At 37.0% G+C, this 23572-nt stretch overlaps 1 protein-coding gene across 1 annotated transcript in view; it reads left to right on the top strand.

Annotated features, from left to right (window-relative positions):
• Window positions 1-23572, top strand: part of TBCEL (tubulin folding cofactor E like) — a 69272-nt gene that overhangs the window by 7662 nt on the left and 38038 nt on the right. The window contains exons 2-5 of the mRNA XM_082410914.1: window positions 13258-13407; window positions 15148-15287; window positions 21491-21672; window positions 22978-23234. Coding sequence (XP_082267040.1) covers window positions 13275-13407; window positions 15148-15287; window positions 21491-21672; window positions 22978-23234 — 712 coding nt within the window. The 5' untranslated portion in view covers window positions 13258-13274. The remainder of the gene's footprint in view (window positions 1-13257; window positions 13408-15147; window positions 15288-21490; window positions 21673-22977; window positions 23235-23572) is intronic.

The raw sequence follows: 23572 nt of genomic DNA, 5'->3' as shown, positions 1-23572 counted from the left end.
TTTATTTAAAACATCTTTATTGGGGTATAATTGCTTTACAATGGTGTGTTAGTTTCTGCTGTATAACAAAGTGAATCAGCTATACGTGTACATATATCCCCATATCTCCTCCCTCTTGCGTCTCCCTCCCATCCTCCTTATCCCACCCCTCTAGGTGGACACAAAGCACTGAGCTGATCTCCCTGTGCTATGCGGCTGCTTCCCACTAGCTAGCTATTTTACATTTGGTAGTGTATATATGTAAAATGATTCTGAAGAACCTAGGGGCAGGACAGGAATAAAGACGCAGACGTGGAGAATGGACTTGAGGACATGGGGAGGGGGAAGGGTAAACTGGGACGAAGTGAGAGAGTGGCGTGGACATATATACACTGACTTTGTTTTATATGTGTTTCTGTTTAAAGACACCCTATTCAATATATATTGTTGATTCATTAACTTTGGATTCATAGTGAACAGCACTATAGTTAGATAGAATAAATCTCATCTAACACCTATTTTCTCCATAAGGCACATCACAACCTTCCTGTGCTTAGGGACACAGCATCGCACTGAGGGGCCTTTTTCAATAGTAAAATCAACAAAAAAGCACAAAAATATGAAAAACCTGGCACTGAATAGACCGTGAAAAGGACACTTGTTTACAGTATGAGAGCTGAAACAAGAAGGCAGAGCAACGCCTTGTTCTGCCTCAGCTGGAAATGTACATGTCTGTCAGGTGACTCAAATTTTTTCTTACTCTGCAAGTATCTGCAGATGACTGTGAAAATGTTGCAAGTATTGATTTTGGGGTTACAAATTCGAGTAGGTGAATTTGCAAATAAAGAATTTGCTAATAATGAGGCTCAACTGTATTATGAAGTCTGGGGAGGCAGTTTTTCAGGAACTCTAGCACTCTCCCTTCCCTCTTATGCTTAGACATATATTTATAACATTTTATTTTAAAATAATGATTTAATGCAATGAATCTCTCAAATACTAAGTTCTGGTTGACGGATGCCATTATCTCAATGAAGATAGTTCATTTTTGAGAATATTTTTATTATTATATTTATAACATGGTATTGTTATTTAGTTATAGGTAAATGAATAAAGAATTTTAGGAAAGAATCATGACTCTTAAAATGTTGGAAACAAGTCCAGATTATTAAACCCTTATTATTGTGACTTATATGAGGATCATATTTTCTCATAGGTACTATTAGTAACTTAAGGCATACATTTTATAAAGGCAGGTCCCTTTGGAGATTGTAGTTTAAATGTTAACTCTATTAATCCCTCATCCATTAGTGACATTTTTCCATGTGAACACCAGTAAAGGAATCCAAGAAAAATGTAAGATTATATACATTATAAATCATATCTCCTACAAAATACGTTTATTGAGACTTGGCTAACTTATCCCTCACTTACTGTTTAAGATCCTTAAGTGAATTGTTGGCATTAATTTGATAGCTGTGCTGAGAGAGTAAGAACCAGACATTTTGGACTTGACCTGTATTTATCTTTTTTTTTTTTTTTAGTGTAACATATTTATTCCCTATTTTTTGAAGTATTTTTATTGTGGTAAAATATATATAACATGTACCATTTTAACCAATTTTAAATGTACAGATCAGTGGCATTAAGTACATTCACATTGTTGTACCACCATCACCACTGTCCACGTCTAGAACTTTTTTGTCCCCAAACTGAAACTCTGTACCCATTAATCAATAACTCCCTATTCCCCACTCTCCCCAGCCCCTGGCAACTATCATTCTACTTTCTGTCTCTGTGAATGTGACTACTCTGGATGCTGCATGTAAGTGGAATCGCATAGGATTTGTCCTTTTGTGTTCAGCATACTTCACTTAGTGTTATGTCTTCAAGGTTCATCCATGTTGTAGCGTGTGTCAGAATGGCCTTCCTTTTCAAAGCTGAGTAATATTCCATTGTACGTACATACTGCATTTTGCTTATCTGTTCATCTGCCTATGGATATTTGGGTTGTTTCCATCCTTTGGCTATTGTGAATAATGCTGCTATGAATATTGGTGTACAAATAGCTATTCAAGTCCCTGCTTCCAGTTCTTTTGGTATATGCCTAGAAGTGGGATTTCTGGATCATACGGTAAATCCATGTTTAATCTTTTGAGGCACTGTCATACTGTTTCCTACAGCAGCTGCACCGCTTTGCAGTCTCACCAGCAATGCGCATATATTCCTCTTTAGTTACTGCACTGTGCCTATTGGTCTGAAGTATGGCAGAAATGATTAACTCTTGCATATAAGACATATAGTATAGTATAGATACCAAAGTTATATATTCAGTATTAAATCTACCGTGGCTGTAGTTTTTGCAGAAGAATTTAGCTTGTGCTCAGAAGCAAGTATTTCTGGCTCTGTTACTGATTCAGTGCCCTATCATGTGATCTCTTACTTTTGGAATCCCCATGGAGAGGTAGACATAATTAGTAATTCAGTGGTGGCAATGATGCATTTTTGTTCATAACTACTCTGAGCTGAGTTTATTAATACACCTGCTTTTCATACTTTATAAAATACATTTGATATGCACAATCAGAAGCGATTAGAAAACTCACTGATTAGCATATTTATTGAGTGCCAATTATGTGCAAAGTTTCAGTCCATGATAGGTAGAAAGAAGCACTGTGATATGGTTCTTACCCTCAAGAGTTACACAGTCTAAGGATATAAAGCAAACAAAAGAAAATCACAACACTATGCCTGAGTTAATAAAGGGACAAAAATGAAAAGAATCCATGCCAATATGTGATTGATTAATTGCCCACTGAATATTTTAGGCAATAAATATTTACCATGAGCTCAGCTCAAAGGAAACAGATCATTACGGCAGGAGGTATCTGAAAAGGCTTCATCTCCGAAGTATATTCTGAGTAGGGCCTTGAAGGATGCATAGAATTTAGACAGGTGGAGAAGGGAAGATCTTCTAGTTAGGGAGGAGTGACATAATAAATGTCAGACATTTTACTGCCTGAATCATTAATTGGCATTAATTAGCATAGGCCCAGGACCAAAAACTATTAGATCAAATCTATTTAGCAAAATCTGTAAATAAGTCCCCAGCCCTACATGAATGCTGCCGTGCTCACTGGGTTGTGATGGGAGTAGTAACAGTGGTAGCAGTAGCAGTAGGAGTAATAGTAAGCCAGTATTTAGTGAGTGCTCTCCATGTGCCAAGCACTGAATGAAACCTGTTTTACCCATGTTATCTCCATTCACTCAGCAACCCTATGAGCTAGGAGTTAGGGGCTATCTGTTACCCCTTTTATAAGTGAGGCAGTGGAGACTTAGAAACCAAAGTAACTTCCTTGTAGTCAAATGGAGTGGTGGAGTCAGTCATGATTTACATCCCGGCAGTTTGGTTCTAGAACCAGCACTTATTACCACTAGGCAATATCAACACAGGGCGATAACATTACTATAGCACTAAATATGAAAAGGGCTAGTGAATTTTTTTAATAACCTGTAAACTTCGGCAACCTCTCTGCGTGGCTGATGTTTACATTCTGGCAATTCTTCGCTGTGAGCCAGAATGGTCTGTGAACTCTAGAAGGCTGCAGGGTGATGAACTAGTAGTCCGTTCCTAATGAGGCCTTGCTTTAACTTGATAGCCTCTGTAGTTACTCACAAGTAGAGATGATAGGGTAATCTGTTCTATAAACAGCTGAGTTTATAGAACAGATTGACCTTAAACTTGTGTATTCAGAGCTGAAAGATAGCATGTGTATACAGTTTTCTTCTGATGAAAACCAATCCATTCGAGAAACTAATATTTATTGCTTTTTGGCAGGAAAGGGAAGTTGAGAATATTTTTTTCCCCTTTGGTGACTAGACCAATCAGTACTGCTGCTTAGTTTTGTGGTTCAGTTACTCTGACATGGTTACAAGAGGTATTTTGGCTGTAATGATTTTCATAAATTTTAATAAGTTGTATTTCTATGATTTGTGCATGATGCTACAACTGTTGACATTAATTTTTTTTTTTTTTTTTTCTTTAGTGAAGACAGCATGGCTCAACAGATTAGGGTTACAGAAAGTATGACTTAGCATGCTGGTTGGGCCACAGAAACCTGAGCAAGTCACCTCAGTTTCATGTCCTGTAGATAGAGATAAGTGTCAGTTTGTCTGTTTCAGAAGATGGTTGTGGAAAATTACTAGGCTTTCAAATGATTGTTAATCTCAGTTTGGGGACACTCGGCTTTTGGGGAGCATCGATTCAAGAGTAAATGTTTCTACTCCTGAATTTCGAGTAAGTGCAACATAAAAGCCTTGAGATTTTCCCAAATTGAATCTGGGCCACATAGAAAGGTAGGGATGGATGCAGACTTGTTTGTGAAGGGGTTGGGAAGGGGGATAAGGGCGGACTCTCCTTGGAATTTATTGAAGTAAGGGGTGTGGTGAATATTAAAGTTTTTGTGTTGTTCTTGGGATTGCTGAAAGTTGGTGGAAAGTGCTTTTCTGCATTCTAAAGTGCCTAATTTCATAGGGATATAGACAATTGGTGTAAGCCAACATTTCTGGACAGTTAGAAGGTACAGGAATTAAGAAATAAGTTCTTAGAAATATTTTCACACAAAGAGGTACTTACATCTAAATAGTAGTATTTTCTTAAATTTTTTTCCTCTCAAATACTTTCTCATCAAAATAATAAAATTCTTGGGCTAGTGCATTTGCATCAGAAATTTCGAGTGCTACGTAGAATAGACTACTAGCGTGAGAATCAGTCCTGTTTGCTAATTTGCAGTTGTAGATGAGAAAACTTTGTCTTTTGTCCAACATCAAATGTGCCTTGTATGCAGTATAGTTCTTTAGTAGAAAATACAGACAGCTCTGGGGCCGTACTCACTGATAACGTAGAGTCACAGTTTTAGATATTTTGGTGCCACTAATATAATGAAATAAAGAATTTGGGTTAGATATTTTAATACCTGTGGCACTTTTAAGGAGTGCTGTGATAAGTGAAGAGGGTAACAGTGCCCTACTAATAGCCCAATTCAAGGACTGACCAGGAGTCTGAATTCACATTTCATTTGGCAATGTTGGATTTTAAAAAAAAAAATTTTTTTTTTAATTAAAAAAAAATCTACCAAGAAAAGTTGATGTGCTACATTATTTCACTTGGTTATAGTTTAGTATACAGTTGAGAAGGAGACTTTGAGAAATAGGGTGGTTCATAGTAGGGTGTGAAATCATGGTGGTGTGGTGTGTTATGATAATGGACTTATCAGCTACGCTCAAGTTTTTGGCATGCTCAGAGTCAATTTGTGAATTAGTAAACTATAATTCTACAGAAGAGTTCTGAAAGGTTATTAGAATTAGTTTATTTTCCTTACTTCTCATCCCAAGAAGGCATCCACTTAAGTATATTACATAATGCTCAAGGAGGTAACTGAGATAGAATTGTAGGTATATGTACTTTATGATAAGTGAAGGTAGAAGTGCCATACAGAATGAGACTGTCTAGCCTAAGTATGTTGACTTGGACAATGTCTTTAATGTGTTTTTATGGGAGAGATTGCTGTCATTCATGAGTTCAGCTGCAAAAGCTTGTTAATGGAATACTCTACAGACTTCAAAAATGATTGTATATGTATATATTTATGGATATAGAAAGTTTTTCATGAGCTGTTTAGTGAAAAGGCAGGTTACAGAGCTATATATCTAAAAGTAATTTAATCTTTGTGTAAAAATCATGTATCTACATAGCATGGAAAGAATGGTCTGAAAAAATATACACCATAAAGTGCATCCTCAGGCTTTTAATCTACTCTCTAAATCTGTCAACCAAAGCTTCCTGGTATGGCTGTGGCTCTAAATATGCTTCAGATAAGAAAAGCTTTTTGGTAACACTTATTTACATGCTTAGCTTAGCTAATGAAAAGTGAAACTACATCTACATGGGGTTATAGGTTTTTTGCTTATTTTCAGTTGGTAATTTTTAAAAATTCAGAATGTGTATCGCTAGTGTTTTTAAAGCAGTTATTTAGAAAAAAGCTTATCAATAGACCCTTTTTTCCTTTATTTTTTAATTTAATTTTTAATTGTATAGTTGATTTACAGTGTTGTGCTAATTTTTGCTGTACAGCAAAGTGACTCAGTTATACACATGTATATATTCTTTTTAAATATTCTTTTCCATTATGATTTATCTCAGGGGATTGGATTTAGTTCCCTGTGCTATACAGTAGGACCTTGTTGTTTATCCATCCTAAATTTAATAGTTTGCATCTACTAACCCCAAACTCCCAGTCAATCCCACCCCCGTTGGCAACCACAAGTCAGTTCTCTATGTCTGTAAGTCTGTTTCTGTTTTGTAGATAAGTTCATTTGTGCCATATTTTAGATTCCACATATAAGTGATATCATATGGTATTTGTCTTTCTCTTTCTGACTTAACTTAGTATGATAATCTCTACCTGCATCCTTGTCTCTGCAAATGGCATTATTTTGTTCTTTTTTATGGCTGAGTAGTATTCCATTGTCTGTATGCACCACATCTTCTTTCTCCATTCCTTTATTTGTTCATTCATTTTTATCTTTCCTGGAGGTAAAAATATGTAAAATACACATCTGCTTTCCCAGAGTAATTATGTTTTATTGGGTACACTTTTGCTGAGGATCAGAAAGATTTAGGAAACAAAACAACAAGCTAAAGTCCCAGCTACCTAAAACATCCAAGAATCTGGCAGGGTTTAGATATAGTGGAGGTCTTTCACAAAAGGAAGCTTTCCAGGGATGAGGTTAGAAGTCCATAAAGTAAAAGTTAAATGGGCTTAAAAAAAAAAAACTTCCAAAAATTGAGAAAGCTAGTAATACTAAGAGATTCTTTGACGCTATCCAGATTTTCCTCCTTAGCTTTGTTTTTTTTTTGTTTTTTTAAAATTTATTTATTTATTTATTTACTTTTGAATTCTATTTTATTTTATTTTTTTATACAGCAGGTTCTTATTAGTTATCTATTTTATACATATTAGTGTATATATGTCAATCCCAATCTCCCAATTCATCCCACCACCACCCCCCTCTCCCCCCACCTTCCCTGCCCTGGTATCCAAACATTTGTTCTCTACATCTGTGTCTCTATTTCTGCCTTGCAAACCGGTTCATCTGTGCCATTTTTCTAGATTCCACATACATGCATTAATATATGATATTTGTTTTTCTTAGCTTTGTTTTGTTAGTTTTTTGACCTGCTCCATGCCCCTACCCGCCAAACTCAGCCTATAAATTCCTCTTTTGTTCTTTTAAAAAAAAGAACAAGGTATAACAGCTCTCTCTCTCTCTCTGAACACTTGGTTTTTCTTCATCAACTGTCCCATCTCTTCTGTTTTCATCTAAGCTTCTCAAAGGCATGGTCTATACTTACTGACTTCATTTATTTACTTCCTTAACTCCCTAAACTATGGTTTCTACCCCCTTGTCTGTACTGAAAGTGCTTCCACTAAGGTAAACAAACTCCTACTTGCCCAGTCCTTTAGTGATTTTAAAATTCTCATCATTTTTGACCCCTTGATATTCTACATAAAGATCGGTCACCCCCATCCTTGCACAATATTCACAGCAATCTATCAAAACTCTTCTTACTTTTATCTCTATAGGATAAAGTCAAACCTGAGCAAGGTCAGGCATGAGCTGACTACTGTCCACCTTTCAGTCGAATCTCCTGTCTCCCCTGCTCCCCACAAATATTTTATGTTGTAGCAGTACCACTTAATGTCTCTTGTGCTGGTTTATCTTCTGTTGTTTCCTGTGCCTGGAATGCTCTTCTCCACCCTGTTAACCTAATCTTTGTCATCTTTCAAAATGGCTCAGGATTCACCTCCTACTTCCTTGATCATACTTCCAAAAAGTTAATCGCGTCTTGTGTTTGAATTCACTATTTCTGGGTGGCTTATTTCAGGTACGCGTTATCTCCTTGTATTTCCCTCTAGGTTTTGGATGCCCTGAGGGCAGCATCTGGATTTTATTCATTCTCACTTTCTTTAGTATTTAGCTTGGCACAGATTCGGTGTCTGGTTCATGTTTGTTGAATGGAATCACACGAGACTGTAAGCTTTGTGAGGGCACACGTTTTATGAATAAATGGGCAAATAAGCCTAATTGGAACCACTTGATAAGGTGCAAAAAAGAGAGAAAACTAGATATATTTGTTGTCTCCATTTTTATTAAACAAGTGGTAAAGAAATTCTTATTCTCAGATTGTCTTGTAAAGGAAATAGGCACCTGAGAAGAGAAAAATGCCTGGAATGAAATGTCATCTGACCAAAGGAACCCTAAGGTGAAATTGTGGAGCCTTTGGCCAAAATGTTTAACCTAAGTTTTATTTTCACGTATTTGGTAGCAAAATATTGGCAGGTAGCTTTTAGAGTGTGGTTTTTTCTGCCCTTCTCTGATGAATAGATGAGATTGGTTAGTTGTATATAAGTGGGTCCATGTCAAATGACTGAAAATAATTTTAAGCTACTTGGGAGTGTTTCCCTCCTCTCTATTATTTTTATGCTATGAAAACTCTTCCTGGGTGTTTAGCCTTATCCTACATTAATGCATATTTTGAATTATTGCAATTTATTTTTTAGAACTCTAAATCAGTTCCCAACTGTTTATTATTCCAGTAACTTGAATCTTGCTGTAGGAAGCCCCACTCTTTTGTTAGTCTCCACAGCAGGAGGCAACTGGGAGGCCTGAAGCTCCCCAGCATGCTTAGTCTATGGCTTTGTAACCTCTGCCTGCTGGGGCCCTTGTAGTTCCAGAGTCGCAATAGTTTGGATACCATTTGGGTAATTTGGATGAACGATCTGGGTAACTTTTATTCACACACTTAACTTGGCTAGCAAAGGAAGCAACATGGCAGATCTGAGGGTGTTCTTCCCACCCCTCTGCACACTTCACAGTGGAGCTTTTGCTTTGCCCTTGTTAAAGCCGCGGTAATGACTATGAGAGTACCACGAATCATTTTACCCCCTTCTTCTCAACCCTACCTCTCATTCTGATTGTAGTTTAGTTCTGAGGCTCAGATGTGTTTTGTTCTGCTTTCTTTTTCTTTACCAATGCTCTTTTACAAAAGTATTTCCGTTTGGCCACCCATTTTATTTCTCTTTTCTTCCTCAATTCCCAATTCCTTTAAAAGTTATTATTAATATTATATATTTCACATGGTCGAGTTTGGCATTTTTTTCACAGACAGTTGATAATATTGAGGACTTAAAAAACACTTTGACAAATTATTAGGTCATTCCCAGATAAATCGCTTAAAAATGTTTTGTATTTTGAAAAGATAATGTATGGAAAAAAAGGGTGTGTATGCACCTGGTGAGTTCAGGCGGTTCAAATGGTTGAACAGTGAGAAGGAAATCTCCTTTTCACCTTATTCCTCATTTCCTCTCTTTGGAGTCAACCACAGGTATTAATTTTACTAATTTCTATTTTATCCTTCTGGAGGTAGTCTATGCATATATAGGCTGATAAACCTATTTTTTGTAAGATTTAAAATGCATGTTTTGGGACTCTGGGGTAGTATTTATATTTTTTGGAAGTTGTGAGTGAGGCTGGTAGTCTTCACACTTTATGAAGTGTGGTACTTTACCATAAAATTTTTTGGTGAAGTAAATATTGATCTTGCATGCCAGCATAAGGCTATATCTTGCATCTCTTCCACTGTTCGTGGTCAGACATGGCCTATTTTCTGTTTCCAATTGTGTTGAGTTTCATACTAATTTTGACCTGACCTTGGGAACGGAAAGTACAAATTGATAGCGATTGAGGTTACTTAGATGACTGGGCTGAGCACCTTATCCTCCAACTTGCACTTTTACCAAGTGCTTTATGAAAGCATATTATAGTCAGGATGTGAGGCACAAAGGAGTTGAGATTTTCGCAGGCACACTCCATGACTTGGTAATGGAACCAAGGAACATCAGCCCAGTTTCCTGGCTCCCTGGCTTTAAGCACCAATTCAGCACACTTTTACAAATGTATTAGACCTCTGCCAACTGTAGAAGGTAGTCAGATGTTATTTGACACTGGTTCTTTCCAGAAAGTCATAGATTACCCCTCCACCTCCAAAAAAACCTTTTAAAAGTTTCCAGTTAAAGATCTTCTTCCGTCCTGTATGTCCTCATTTTTCAATCTATTTGGTTTTCAGTTTTCCTTTCCCACCTACTGTTCCTCCTCCAACTGCCCCAACAGATTTTGAGTAGATTTATGTCACTGATCCATTTTGCAATCTTAATGTTCTAATTCAAAACCCATGTATTATTGTGTACACTATCTGCATGCCTGGAATGCTGTTCCAATAGAGTATCCTGGAAAATGACCAATGAAGGTGACTGGCATTGCTTTTAAGTCTTTAGGAAAAAAAAAAAAAAGCAGACTATTTGGAAGAATTGTGAAAGCATGGGGCCATAAGGAGTAACTTTTAAGTTCCCATGATTGCTTGCTTACTAACACTTATTTTGACTTGCCTATGTTTCTAACCTCACCATCCCTCATATCAATTTTAATAATATAATAGCCAGTTATTTAACCAGCAAAAAAGCCAGTTTATTTGGGAATAGCCAGAGGATTTACAATTTGAGATATGCAAACTGTGGCAGACCACAGGCAAATCCAGAGAACAAGGAAGGGAAACTTGCTTTTATAGGGGAAATGAGGGGAGGGGGAGCATGTTACAACCAAAGAGTCCATTGGGGGAAGCTGGGAGTCCAAAGTGTGGAGGTTGGTTTGGCTGCTGTGGTCTCTGATTGGCTGGGCTGTCATTGAGCAAAGAGTTTTCTTCTTCCTGCTGGATAGTAAAGTAGGCAACACTTTCCTGTCAGAGATGTAGGCCTGCATCTCTTCCCGTTTGCAGTAATTAATGTTGCGTGGCAAGGGTGAGGGCTCTGCCTATAGGTCTGTCCAGACTCCAATTTTAGCTGAAGTTTCTTTAATTCCACACTCAGCTTGTCTATATTTAAATTGTGTATAAGATTATTGCCTTGGATTGAAGAGGTTGGAGTTTAAGTGATTCTGAAGCTTCCAGTTAAAAGATGCTATTTAAACTCTGTGACTATTATTTTGACACTGACAGTTCAGCACCCTCCCACACACTTTTTATTCTTTTGAACTGCCAGTTGTATGGAAGATAGCGATGTAACTTCTTTGACTTTTTGTTAAACATTTCTGAAAATTCTGTTGGCATTCTGCTTGAGACAGGTCTTTGATAAGAACTATGATGCCTGTCACTAGTGGCATAGCACCTGCTCTGTGTTGTCTGCTGTTGGTGATGACTTTACATTGAAAAAGAACCGTTCCACCTGAAAGTTCCTGGAGTCCTAGATGAACCCACACAGTTCACTTTTGACACAGTGCTGGGATAGAGGACAGCAGCATATACTTACCACTCTGGATAGAAAGAAAAAACTCTCTTGTCCCAAAACAGGCTCTGTTCTTAAGCTCCCAAATGATGACCCTGACCGAGGGCAGCCCTATATTTTCAAGGTGACTTGTGATATACTTGTTATGAAATGTATTACATAGTCTAAACTTTGATAAATTGTACAGGTAAAACTTTTGGACATGTGCTCAATGAGTGTCTACTCTGTGTTCTAGGCATTTGTGAATTGATTTCACAAAGTACAGTAGTCGTGGTCCTGGTAGTAATCTAGAAAATGGGACAAGTTTAAAGACCACTTTTATATTTATGCCCTTTTCAAATTCTTGTTACAAACCCAAGAGGAAAATTTTAGCTCATCCATAGTGGGAAAATTAAAGTAGAGAGAGGTTAGATAACTAGCTTATGTTTTACCCAGCTAGTAAATGACAGAGCCTAAGTTTTCTCTTTATGTGCTTTCTACCATACTACAAATTCCTTTTATAATTAATAACATTTGTGTGTTTTAGAGCTTTACAAGAGCCCTATAATCTCAATAGTGCACTTGTACATTTTAGAGCTCTACAGTAATGCTGAACTCCAAGCAGTATGGATATTAATATCTTATTTTACAGAATAAGACGTTTGAGTCCCAGAGAAATACGCCGTCTTGCCTGATGGCACAAAACTCTTAAGTGGTAGAAGCGGGTGGGACTTAAACCCCCTCCTCATCCTGAATCTTCTGCTCTTCTGCTCAGTATACTGGAGGCTCGTGATTTTAGTTCTCAGCAGCATTTACTGAGCCTTTACCGTGTGTAGTGTACTCTGCCAGATGCTATGAATCAATACTGAAAAAGTAGAATCACATAGCATTGCTCCCCTTCATAATGTAATGGTGGAGTTAGGACAGTCGCATGAGAAAAATACCTAACATTCAGTATAATTAAACTGTATAAGCAAAAGTAAACCAGTGCAGCATAGTGAAGTAAATACATCACCACCAATGGTAAACAGTTTGGAGTACGATCTGGGTCGTACCAAACAGCCTTTTAGAAGTTTTTTAATGCTCATTCCTGCTGGTTTATCCTAGGACCAGGTACCAGTAGTCATTCTCAGACTCTCCAGCTGTACTTGCTGCCTCTCTATAATCTATAACCATATTCAGGTCTCTCCTATTTTAAGAGGAAAAATCTTGGCAATTGCCCCCCAATCCTGTACTCTCTCCTGTTCCTGCCTACCTTATCAGCCCATCTTCTTCCTCCCCTTCTCACCAAAACTTCTCAAAATGTTGGCTGTACACTTCACTCTCTGATCATCCTTTTTACTTTTCCGTCATGACTTTGCTTCCTCTGCCTGTATCTTAAATATCAGTGTCCCAGAGAGTTCTAGTGCCCTACTATTCTTATTCATGATATTTCCTGATGAGGTCCAAATCTTCGCCTCTAGCTCACATTTCTCACCCAACTTCAGACTGTTCCCCTGAAACAGATGCCTCAGATTGAACATGTATAAAATAGAATTCCTCAATTTCCTCCTTAAAACTAGATCTCTCCATATTTTCTTTTTTCTTAGTTGTGTCACTAGTCACCTAATCACCTGTACTAGAAACCTGGGGGTCAGCCTTGACTCCACCTTCCCCTCAGCCCCTATAACTCCTGAAAAGCTTGCTTTCTAAGTTGATCTTAAATCTATTTGTACTACCACTGTACCACTTTGGGCCCTCATCATCTTTCCCCTGTATTTTTGCAGCATCTAACTCTTCTCCCTGCCTGTCTTACGTGTATGCAGTGCCTAGCTTAGTACCTTATAAATAATTGATTCTCAATAAATATTTCTTGTATGAGTAAATAAATAAATTTTGATGATTTCTTGGTTTCTTGTAGAATTTTAGGAAAGGAAGATGGATCAACCTAGTGGGAGGAGTTTTATGCAAGTATTATGTGAAAAATATAGTCCTGAAAACTTTCCTTACCGCCGTGGGCCTGGGATGGGAGTCCATGTCCCAGCCACACCTCAGGGCTCTCCTATGAAAGGTAAGAAAGATGGGGCCTAAAACATTTATTTACTGGAGCTTACTTAGGACATTAAACCAGAATATTGCCTTATTTGCAAATGATTCCCTTTATTTTGAATTATGAGTTGAATAGTCTTTCTCCCTTGCTGTGAGTTCAGTTTTTTTGAAAACCTGGAAGGGTTTATTTTCCTGCAGATTGGCCAAAAGGTATTTTAGTTGCACACATAGGGTGAGAGCAATATTTGAGTGATAATATTTCAAGGAACTTAGAGGGTGCAGATGGTACAAGCCTGGCCTGTGCCCTCAGTGACCTTACAGCTTATTGGATTACAACGTATTCACATTTACAAAAATACATAATAACACAAGGTAGTTTATGTTGAGTCAAATGAATGGCACAGTGATTGGGAAAGAAATTTAGAGAGTTAATTTATATGATCAAGAAAGGGTTCAAAGCTATGAGATTTGAACTAACCCTTCAAGAATGTAGAATTTGGTTAGAGAGGAGATAAAGACATTCTAGGAGGGAGATTATTATGTGAGCAAAGATCTACAACTAGAAACGTGCAAGGTGTGTTTTTGGTTTGCATTTTAGCTTAATGTTGTAATTAACTTATTGGAAGTATTCTTTGTAGTTATGGGAGATTAATATTGAACAGTGTTTTAGTTCCTGTGTCCAAAGGTTACTGAATGTTTATTATTTCTCAATGCAACTATCTTATCAATCCATATAAACTGAAACAGCAGAAAGAAGTGGACTTCTTACTTGGTCATTTTTTTCAGGATCCACTCCCATTCTGAGAAAATTGATTCTGTGAAAAGTACTAAGTTGAAAGTTCATATTATTTGAGGCTTCCATTAATGAAATATACTTTTGTGAGCCTTGGCTTTATACCAAGTGGGAAAAGAGTGGTTGAATTCTCATATTTATCCTTCTTATTAGAGATAGGAAGAGTGATTTTATTGACATATTTTTTTTTAAATTCATGTGAATCACTTTATTTTGATATTTGCTTTATTGAGGTGGTATTGACGTATTTTTGAACAAGCAATAGTTTGACTGAATTCATTGAATGGTTTAAGACTCTAAAACATTTTCTCTCATTATAATTATATATTTTTAAAAGTCTAATTTTCATAAGGGACAAATTCTACATGGATATGAAAGGGGAATGATTGATGGACAAGTATGGGAGAAAGATATAGATTTTTAAATGGATCCACGTAAGCGAGGAAGATTCCTTGAGTGATATGAACTTGAAGAACAGAAGTGGTTTAGCAAATAGACTGTCTAATGGTTTGAGATAATTTCCAAAGGCAACAAAAGGCGAAAATACAAATCAGACAGAGAGAAAAGAGCTATCCAGAATGATACTTTTGAACTAAATTTAAAAAAGAAAGAATTGAGGCCAATAAGAACACAGTGGTAGCCCTGACATGAATCACATGGATCTAGTGTCACATGATAAGGTGACAGCATGGATGATGGTTCTGTTGTTGGTAGTTGGGATAAACAATGCTGCCAGGAGGTGAAGCCTCCAGGACTTTTTGGGGGTACTGGTCTAGTACTTCTGATCTCCTCCTGGGCCATATTTAGCTGTCTCCCCTTAGAATTCAGTACCCTTGGATCCCAGCATATCTTGTATTTTCAAGGTCCTTGTGTAATTTCACACAATTTGATTTTGATTCCTGGTGGCTGAATGTATGTAGACAAGAATTAGGCTGACGTAGAAAGTATTTTGTTTCTCCCATGATTCAGATCGCCTCAACCTCCCAAGTGTACTGGTGTTGAACAGCTGTGGAATAACCTGTGCAGGAGATGAAAAAGAAATTGCTGCCTTCTGTGCTCATGTGTCAGAACTAGATCTTTCTGACAACAAACTCGAAGACTGGCACGAGGTAAAGTTTTTATACTGCTGCATTTTGGTGAAGTGCAGCAATAACTCACTGTATTATTGTCTATGTTGTTACGTATGCTGCTGAATTCTGGTTCTCACTTGAGATTCTTCTCTGTATGTCTCAAGAGAAATAACTGACTGCTTCAACTGTTTCTATGGTGATTTTTCAATGAACTTTGTTATTGCTGATTTGTTTTTCATTAATGTGAAAAGCACTGAGGAACTTTATTCCAGGCACCAAGAGGTTAATAAGACCACAGAGGTTTAGATTGCTAACAGTGCATTAAATGCTCTACTGTTTCACTAGTTTACACATCCTGTGCCCATTCTCTGCTACTACTTCAACATTTATTACTATAAATTGACATAAAAATTACTGGAGCTCGAAACTAAGGTTATAAAAATATTTATTCTTGTTACTGAAATTTATTCCAAATCTTTTAGAACTTTTCCTTATTTTAAGTTGCACTGGTAATTTGACATAACTGATGCCTTTGACCTCAGAGTAACTCTAAACCAAGTTGCACAAATAAAAGTATTATGACATTTTCTCTTATTATTATATATAACATTACCTACCTGATTATAACATGACCTGATAGAAGCTAGCCTTAAGAATAAGAGAGAAATAGTTCTTCCTACTTAATTTCCTGCCTTAATTTAGGTTCTTATTTCCTGTTTGGAAAAGTGTCCTAGTGGGTTTTCCTGACTCTGGTTTTACTCTGATTCCTCTAAGCTAACCTTCTACGGTGCTACCAGACTCCTTTTAATAAATGAAGTGTGAGTGTGAAACTCTCCTGCTTCAAGTCCCTTAGCTGCTTTTCACCACCTCCAAACTATGGTCTGAACTCTCTAAGTGTGACCCTCTATCATACGGCCCTTTGCTATTTCTAGAGTTTTATCTCCATCTTTAGCCATGTGCTTTTCTTGCAGCTCATGATAAATCTGGACATGAAAAGCTTCCTTGCTTTTATTCATTCTAAATCTACTGTTCTCTTTCTCCTCTGTCTACCCAGTTGCTTCCTGTGTATCTTTCAAGACTTGGCCCAAGTTGCTGTTCCTCTCAAACTTTCCCTGACTCTCACTCAGGCAGAATTAGATTATCCTAACACCTGTATCATGTTGCTATAAAGGGATTCATTACATTGTAGGACAATCACTTGCTTACTTGACAGTTTTCCTACTAGACCATGAGCTTATTCAGGGTTTTGTTTTTTATCATCAGCACTGGCATTCTAGGCATTCAAATGTTTGCTGAATGCCTTAATGAATAAATGATTGTATCTTCAGGTTTGATCAGGCCCACTTGTTCTAACTTTTCCTGTGATCTTAAGACATTCACTTAATCCTTCATCATCCATAAGACAGGACTGTTGATAAAATTAATCATCGAGACACTTGGTAGATATTAAATGTGATACAGATTCTAAGACAGCTTTCTTGTTTAAGAAAAATCTATCTATAACCCATTTTTCTTTAGCTTTTCTTATATTCATCTATTTCATAGTCTTGTTTAATCTGGTATCTGTGCTACCAGTTATATTTCCTATTTTTATTAAGATGTTTACCAAAATTCTTTGAGATGCACGTCACTTGATTTCTAAGTCATGTGTTAATATATACAGATTTACTTGGCTGTTCCAAGAAACAACCTCTATTTGTCCACGTAATTATTGATTGATTTACTTATCCAAACAACTATTATAGGTCACTGTTCAACAAATTGCAATCTGTGCCTTCTGGGTCCTTTGAGATGCTTAATTGACATGCATGCTCTGTCCACACTGCACAGATGCAAAAAGAACTACCTTGTTAGTCCTCCTTCTCCACAATTCCCTCAGTAGTCCTGCTGAACCTCTGGTGAGATTTTTGACCTGCATGGGTGACAAGTCAGACCAACTCTTACCCTGAATCATTTCAGCTCCTATGTTCACAGGCTGATTCCCCTAAATTTATTTCTTTGGGAGTAAAAATCTCGTAAAGGTGTTGTGCTTTGTGCTTTCACCTATACTTTGACCACATACATAAGCTTTTGCTAACTGGTAGAAACAGTTTAATAGTGATATAGTTGCTACCTCAGAAGAACAATGTGTGTCAACATGGATCAGGACACGGAGTTTACACTAGGTAATTCAGCCTTTTCTCTGCTTAGACAAAGGTCTCCACTGAAAATTTTCCAGCTCACATTGACAGATACAGCCAGAGGGTCACATGTTTATTTGTACTCTATTGGTGCTCGGTTTGTATATTCCCGTAAGTGCCCTATAGTCTGATTTCAGGCAGTTTTCAAATGAATGTTTGTTGCTGCTACCTTTCAGGTTTCCGTTTATTTTTGTTTTCATCATTCCTTTATGTTTTGTCCTTAACCTTAACTGTAGTTGATCCCAATCTTCTAGAATATATATCAGAACACAGAGAGATGGGAGAAGTACTGACAACGAAAGAATATTGATTTTTAGGATTGATTAAACTCTTTGCCAAGCTGCAAAATACCTCATAGGTCACAGTTTTAAGACATTACATTTCAACCCATTGCAACCCGTGTATTTGATTACCTAGAAGATCATTTGTCCCTGGCCATTAACTAAGTTTATTTCAGCCAGTATTTGATATACCAACGTGGAACAGAATAATCTAGTTGGTTCTTTTAGTGTTTTTGAATGATCACTAATGTTATGAGTATCTTCTTTTATAGTTTAAACTACTGGCTGCTTTATATTCAGAGACTAATATAAATATGAGTGAGAAGTGTAATACTTTGGGGAGAGGCAAAGATTTGTCTCCATCCATCTAAAACTGGGCATCTATGTATAAAAAAAATGATGCATTTTTTAGCTTTTGATTTGAATTTTTTGGCTAAGTAGATTTTTGTCTGACTTTTCCCAAGGTACCTCTTTTTTCCTCCTTTCCTTATCAAAACCATTTTATAAAAGACATTACGCTAAGCAGTTGAGAGGAGGGAGGAATTCACCATGGGTGAGAAAGAGAATAGCTTGGGTATAAATTACAGATTGTTATCTTACTACCCTTTCCCCATTTTTCTTAAAACTTTAGTTTCTTCCTTTTCAAAAGTCAGAGTAGAGGGTCCCCTATTAAATCATAGAGTTTTGGAGATCTAAAAGGTGATCTAAATTCATCTCCATGTTTCTGCACATGAGTGTCCTGAACTCACTCCAGCTAGAAGTCTTTATTTTTAGAATTTAAAAAAGAGAAGTCAGTATACTGCCCTAGACACTCACTGAATAATAATAGCCTTTACTATTAAGACATTTTCTACCATGAATAAATTTACCTGTGTAATGAATACACTATTTTCCAGAATATTATCATTAATTTAAGGTTACGCAAAATCCTTTTTAATTTTAACCTTTTAAAGAAAATATTTACTTCTAACATATATTATTTTTCCTGCTTGGATTATTAAACTATAGTCCAATTTTATCTTTTTTAAGATATTCTAGGGCTAATGAGTCATTATTTTAAATCTTTATTCTCATTGGACAGTAGTGCAGATGCAGACTATGAAGAAGATCACATCATGTATCTGCTAGCCTTGGGAATTCTTTCAGAAATTGCTTCAAAGACTCTGATAGTATCCACTTTGGGGAATGTTTTCTTCTGTATTACAAAAATAAAATATGAAGGGTTGTGGTTAGCAAAGGTTTATGTGTTGTTTACTTAACTAGGGTTGCACTATAATTAGCAGTTATTCTCCATGCTGCAGTTGGAACACAATTCCTTTTCATCTTTTTTTTGCCCTTAAAAGAGGTGAAGCAGATGTGACAGGGTGAGAGAGTGTCATGGACATATATACACTACCAAATGTAAAATAGATAGCTAGTGGGAAGCAGCCGCATAGCACAGGGAGATCAGCTCGGTGCTTTGTGACCACCTAGAGGGGTGGGATAGGGAGGGTGGGAGGGAGGGAGATGCAAGAGGGAAGAGATATGGGAACATATGTATATGTATAACTGATTCACTTTGTTATAAAGCAGAAACTAACACACCATTGTAAAGCAATTATACTCCAATAAAGATGTTTAAAAAAAAAAAAAAAAAAAGAGGTGAAGCATAGCTAGTCATCATCTTATGTATGAAAGGCCTTCTTCATATATTGGTATCCAGGTGGTAGACTGCAGTGAAGGATTGGTCCTTGTGTGGACTGTTTAGCTGTGTTGTGGCCACACACTAAACTCCAGATCCTAACCATATATCACACAAATGCTTGTTACCATTTTGTCTCAGAAGAGACCAAACAGGAGAATATATGCTGACTGATATGAATCTCTTATATTTTAAACTGAAGCCTAGTGTATTTTCCTCTGAAAGATAGCTTAGTTATTCATTTATAAAATGAAAATAAATATGGTACTACTTCAGAGGGTGTGTTAGAATAGATGAACTAGTGTGTGTGAAGACCATTCCCTCTGACATACTTCTCTGAACCTCCTTGGAATTAATTTACTTCTCACTGATTTTAGAGCTCCTAAACTGTACAGTACATAGTACACAGACCTAATGTAAAGTACAGACTCCCTTTTCTTTCTCCCCATAGTCCTCAACACTGGATACATTTTTGTCATTACCTATGGAGCTCTGAAAAGAAACAGATATCCAGGTCCCAACCATGAAGCTTGTCCCACCTGTGAAGCTTCTGATTCAAGAGTTTATGGTGGCTCCTGGGAATCAGTATATTTTTTAAATTCTACTAATGATTTTAAATATGACATATTTAAATAAATATGATATGACATATAATCAGGGTTGAGATACTGGTTCATACTGTACATATCCTATTAGTCATAGTTACATTTATTAAATGGTTTTGTGCCATTAATTGAATCAACAAACATTAAGTGCCCACTTTGCAGTAGTGAACCAGGTAAGTACTATCCCTGCTTTTACATTCTCTTGGGCAGTAGGTAAGGAAACAAGTTTCTAAAATATGTACCAATCACTGTTGAGTGCTTTACACATGTATCTCATCTAATCCTACCAACAATACTGTAAAATAGGTGGGAACTGTTTTCTCTAGTTTACAAGTGAGGAAACTGAGATTTGGAAAGGTTAAATAACTTGTCAAACCACACAGCTAGGAAGTGTTAGATCCCGCTTTGAGTCCAGGTTTTCTGATTCTAAAACCAATCCTAACTATTCTGTTCTACTCCTTTTCTCATAACTTCTAGTTACCATGTCGCCTGGCTGATTGACGCTTAATACGTTTACTGGGCTTCTAGTGTTTATATCATACTTGTTTAAGCTAGTTCTTCATTTTTTCTGGTTATATTTATGATTTACTTGTTGTGGTGTATTGGAAAGAACAATGGCTCTGATTTTTAAATCCTAGATTTGGCTTTTGTGACCCTGAAACCTTACTCAAATTATTTAACATCTCCGAGCGTCAGTTTCCTCATTTATTAAAATAAAAGAATATTAGTTACCTTGCAAGTTGCTTTGAGAATTTAGTGAAATAAGTTATATTTTAAAAACCTAGTACAATGCAGAGCAAATAGTTAAGGTCAGTAATCAGTAAAGCTCATTTCCTTTTCTTTTTCTGTCTACCAAGATGCTAGCTAAATCATTAGGTTGATGATCGTGTTTTCTCTTTTGTAATATAGTTACGGATGCTTTTTATTTCTGAGTAAATATATTTTAAAGTTTGGTGCATCTTTGAACCAAGCCAAAACTGTTTTCTAAGTGATTGTGACTATGTGATCAATTTTGAATACCTGAATTGTTACCATGTAGTCTTTAATAAACCTTCAGTTAGCCTTAATATTCTACTGAGGATGGAAGGAAGGAGATATTCAAAGAGAATTACTGTACATGACCCAATCCCAGCTCTTTAAAACTTGTAGCCTAAAATGTCATCTAAATGATCTTTTCTCCAAAATATCATGTAGTGATATCAAAGAGAATATGATACAGAGTAGAATCAAAAACTTTGCCAAAGGTAACATGGAAAAATTTTCTTTTCTACCATTAATTTTCAGTTATGCTACTATTTCATAGAAAGAGGTTAAATTATTTGCCATGATTTGTCGCAATTATTTATGCCTCTCTGCGGGTACCATCACTAAATAGGACTCCATAATGTAAATGGCCCTTTGCCCGGAGACCCACTCACTTAGGTTTTCTTGAGTATGATTGTTGTTTAAAAGCTCTGATTACTGCCTGATATGCTTTTCCTTTTTTTCTCCACAGGTCAGTAAAATTGTGTCAAATGTTCCCCAGTTGGAGTTTCTAAACCTGAGTTCCAACCCTCTGAGTTTATCGGTTTTAGAAAGAACGTGTGCTGGGTCCTTCTCCAGGGTTCGAAAACTTGTTCTCAACAACAGCAAAGCGTCTTGGGAGACAGTCCACACGATACTGCAGGAGTTACCAGAGTAAGCCCAGAGAGCATGACAGAGAGGGAGCCATGTTGCCGTCTGTGTTAGTACAGAGAGTTACTGCTGGTCTCCCATCTCAGAAATACTAGAACTGCAGATTGAATGGAGAATGAGGTTAGAAAAATGAAGTAATTAAATGAGGCTGTGAGGGTAATCTAGTAGCATTTTCATTGGAATACTTGTTCAGTGTTGGGTAGCACCAAGACATGGGATATGTCATCCTCTGGCGAGAAGATATCCCTGAGAAGCACTTATCGTTTCAAGATCAACCCAGCCTTTTTCCATTTTAATCTTCTGATTACCTGATTCCAGAATTTTGCCTTAGCACTTTTCTTTGGGAGGAAAAAAAAATCATAGTGTCTCTAAAATATATTAACGCTCAGATGATTAAGTGCCTAGCTTGCATGATGGGAAAATGGACCTAGTATTCCTTTCAATAATTTAAGCAGGAAATTATACTTTTGTTTGTCAGCTTAGAAATGCTCTGTTATGTTTTGTTTATATCTATCTTTGTATATGCACAGAAATATTAAAAGGAAGTAGTTTAAAGAAATATATGAAGCTGTAGTCTCCTTGACTGTCTAAATATGGAAATTATGAAAGCCTTTCAGAATCTGGTCTCAACTTACTTATTCCATCTTAGTTTCTCACTCTCCCTCTAATGAGATTGGTTTTCTCACTGCATGCAACATCTAGCATGGCATGGAATGAGCTTTTAAATCCCACTTCCACTTACTATCCTTATGACCTTTGATAAGCTTTTGTCTATAAAATGAACATAATTGTCTATAAAATTGCAGAAATAGAAGTACAGTCTATAAAGCACCTGCACAGGACCTGACACAGGGTAGGAATTCAGTAAATGATAGTCATTATTTCTGTTTCTAAATACTTGTTCATGTTGTTTCTAGAATTTCCTTCTGTGTCCTCTCAATTTACCCAAGTCTACCCCTCCTTCAAGGCCATGCATCCTTTCCTGACTATTCCAACCACAATTTCAATCCTATCCCTATATGAAGTACTGTTGTACTTACAGTTAGTGCTGCTTCATTTAGCACTTATTTACTTAAGCACAAAATTAATTTAGTACTGGGTTATATCATTCTCTGCTGTTTTATGTATTTTAGGTTTTGTCTTCCCAGCTGTACTTTAAGCTTCAGAAAGACATCTTTATAATTTTCTCTACAACACCTAGCAGAGTCTCATACATAGTAGGCGCGTATTTATTGAATGACTGAAAATAGGTGCAGAGTAGAACCTTAACTGCTGTAAACAATGCAATATTTCCTTTTTCCTCTGCAGTTTGGAGGAGCTCTTCCTGTGCCTTAATGACTATGAAGCAGTGTCTTGCCCTTCCATTTGCTGTCCTTCTCTTAAGCTACTACACATAACAGACAATAACCTCCAAGACTGGACTGAAATACGCAAGTTAGGGGTTATGTTTCCTTCGCTGGATACCCTCGTCCTGGCCAACAACCATTTGAATGCTATCGAGGAGCCTGATGATTCATTGGCTAGGTTGTTTCCTAATCTGCGATCCATCAGCCTCCACAAGGCAGGTGAGGAACAGGCCTGTTCTCATTCTACATGCAGACTGATCTGAACTTATGCATGAAATACAGTGAAAGTGTATTTCTGTCAGTCACAGCTCTGCCTTCTTACAGGATGAATTTCAAGAGTGACATGCAGATGCCTATTTTTTTTTAATTAATTAATTAATTTATTTTTGGCTGCGTTGGATCTTCGTTGCTGCGCACGGGCTTTCTCTGGTTGCGGTGAGCGGGGGCTACTCTTTGCTGCGGTGCGCAGGCTTCTCACTGCGGTGGCTTCTCTTGTTGCGGAACTCGGGCTCTAGGCATATGGGCTTCTGTAGCTGTGGCTCACAGGCTCAGTAGTT

This window comes from Balaenoptera physalus (genome assembly GCF_965194825.1).
Source record: "Balaenoptera physalus genome assembly, chromosome: 10".
Classification (NCBI taxonomy): domain Eukaryota; kingdom Metazoa; phylum Chordata; class Mammalia; order Artiodactyla; family Balaenopteridae; genus Balaenoptera; species Balaenoptera physalus.
Note: the sequence above shows the minus strand (reverse complement) of the source record. Positions and strands in the feature narration are given on the sequence as shown.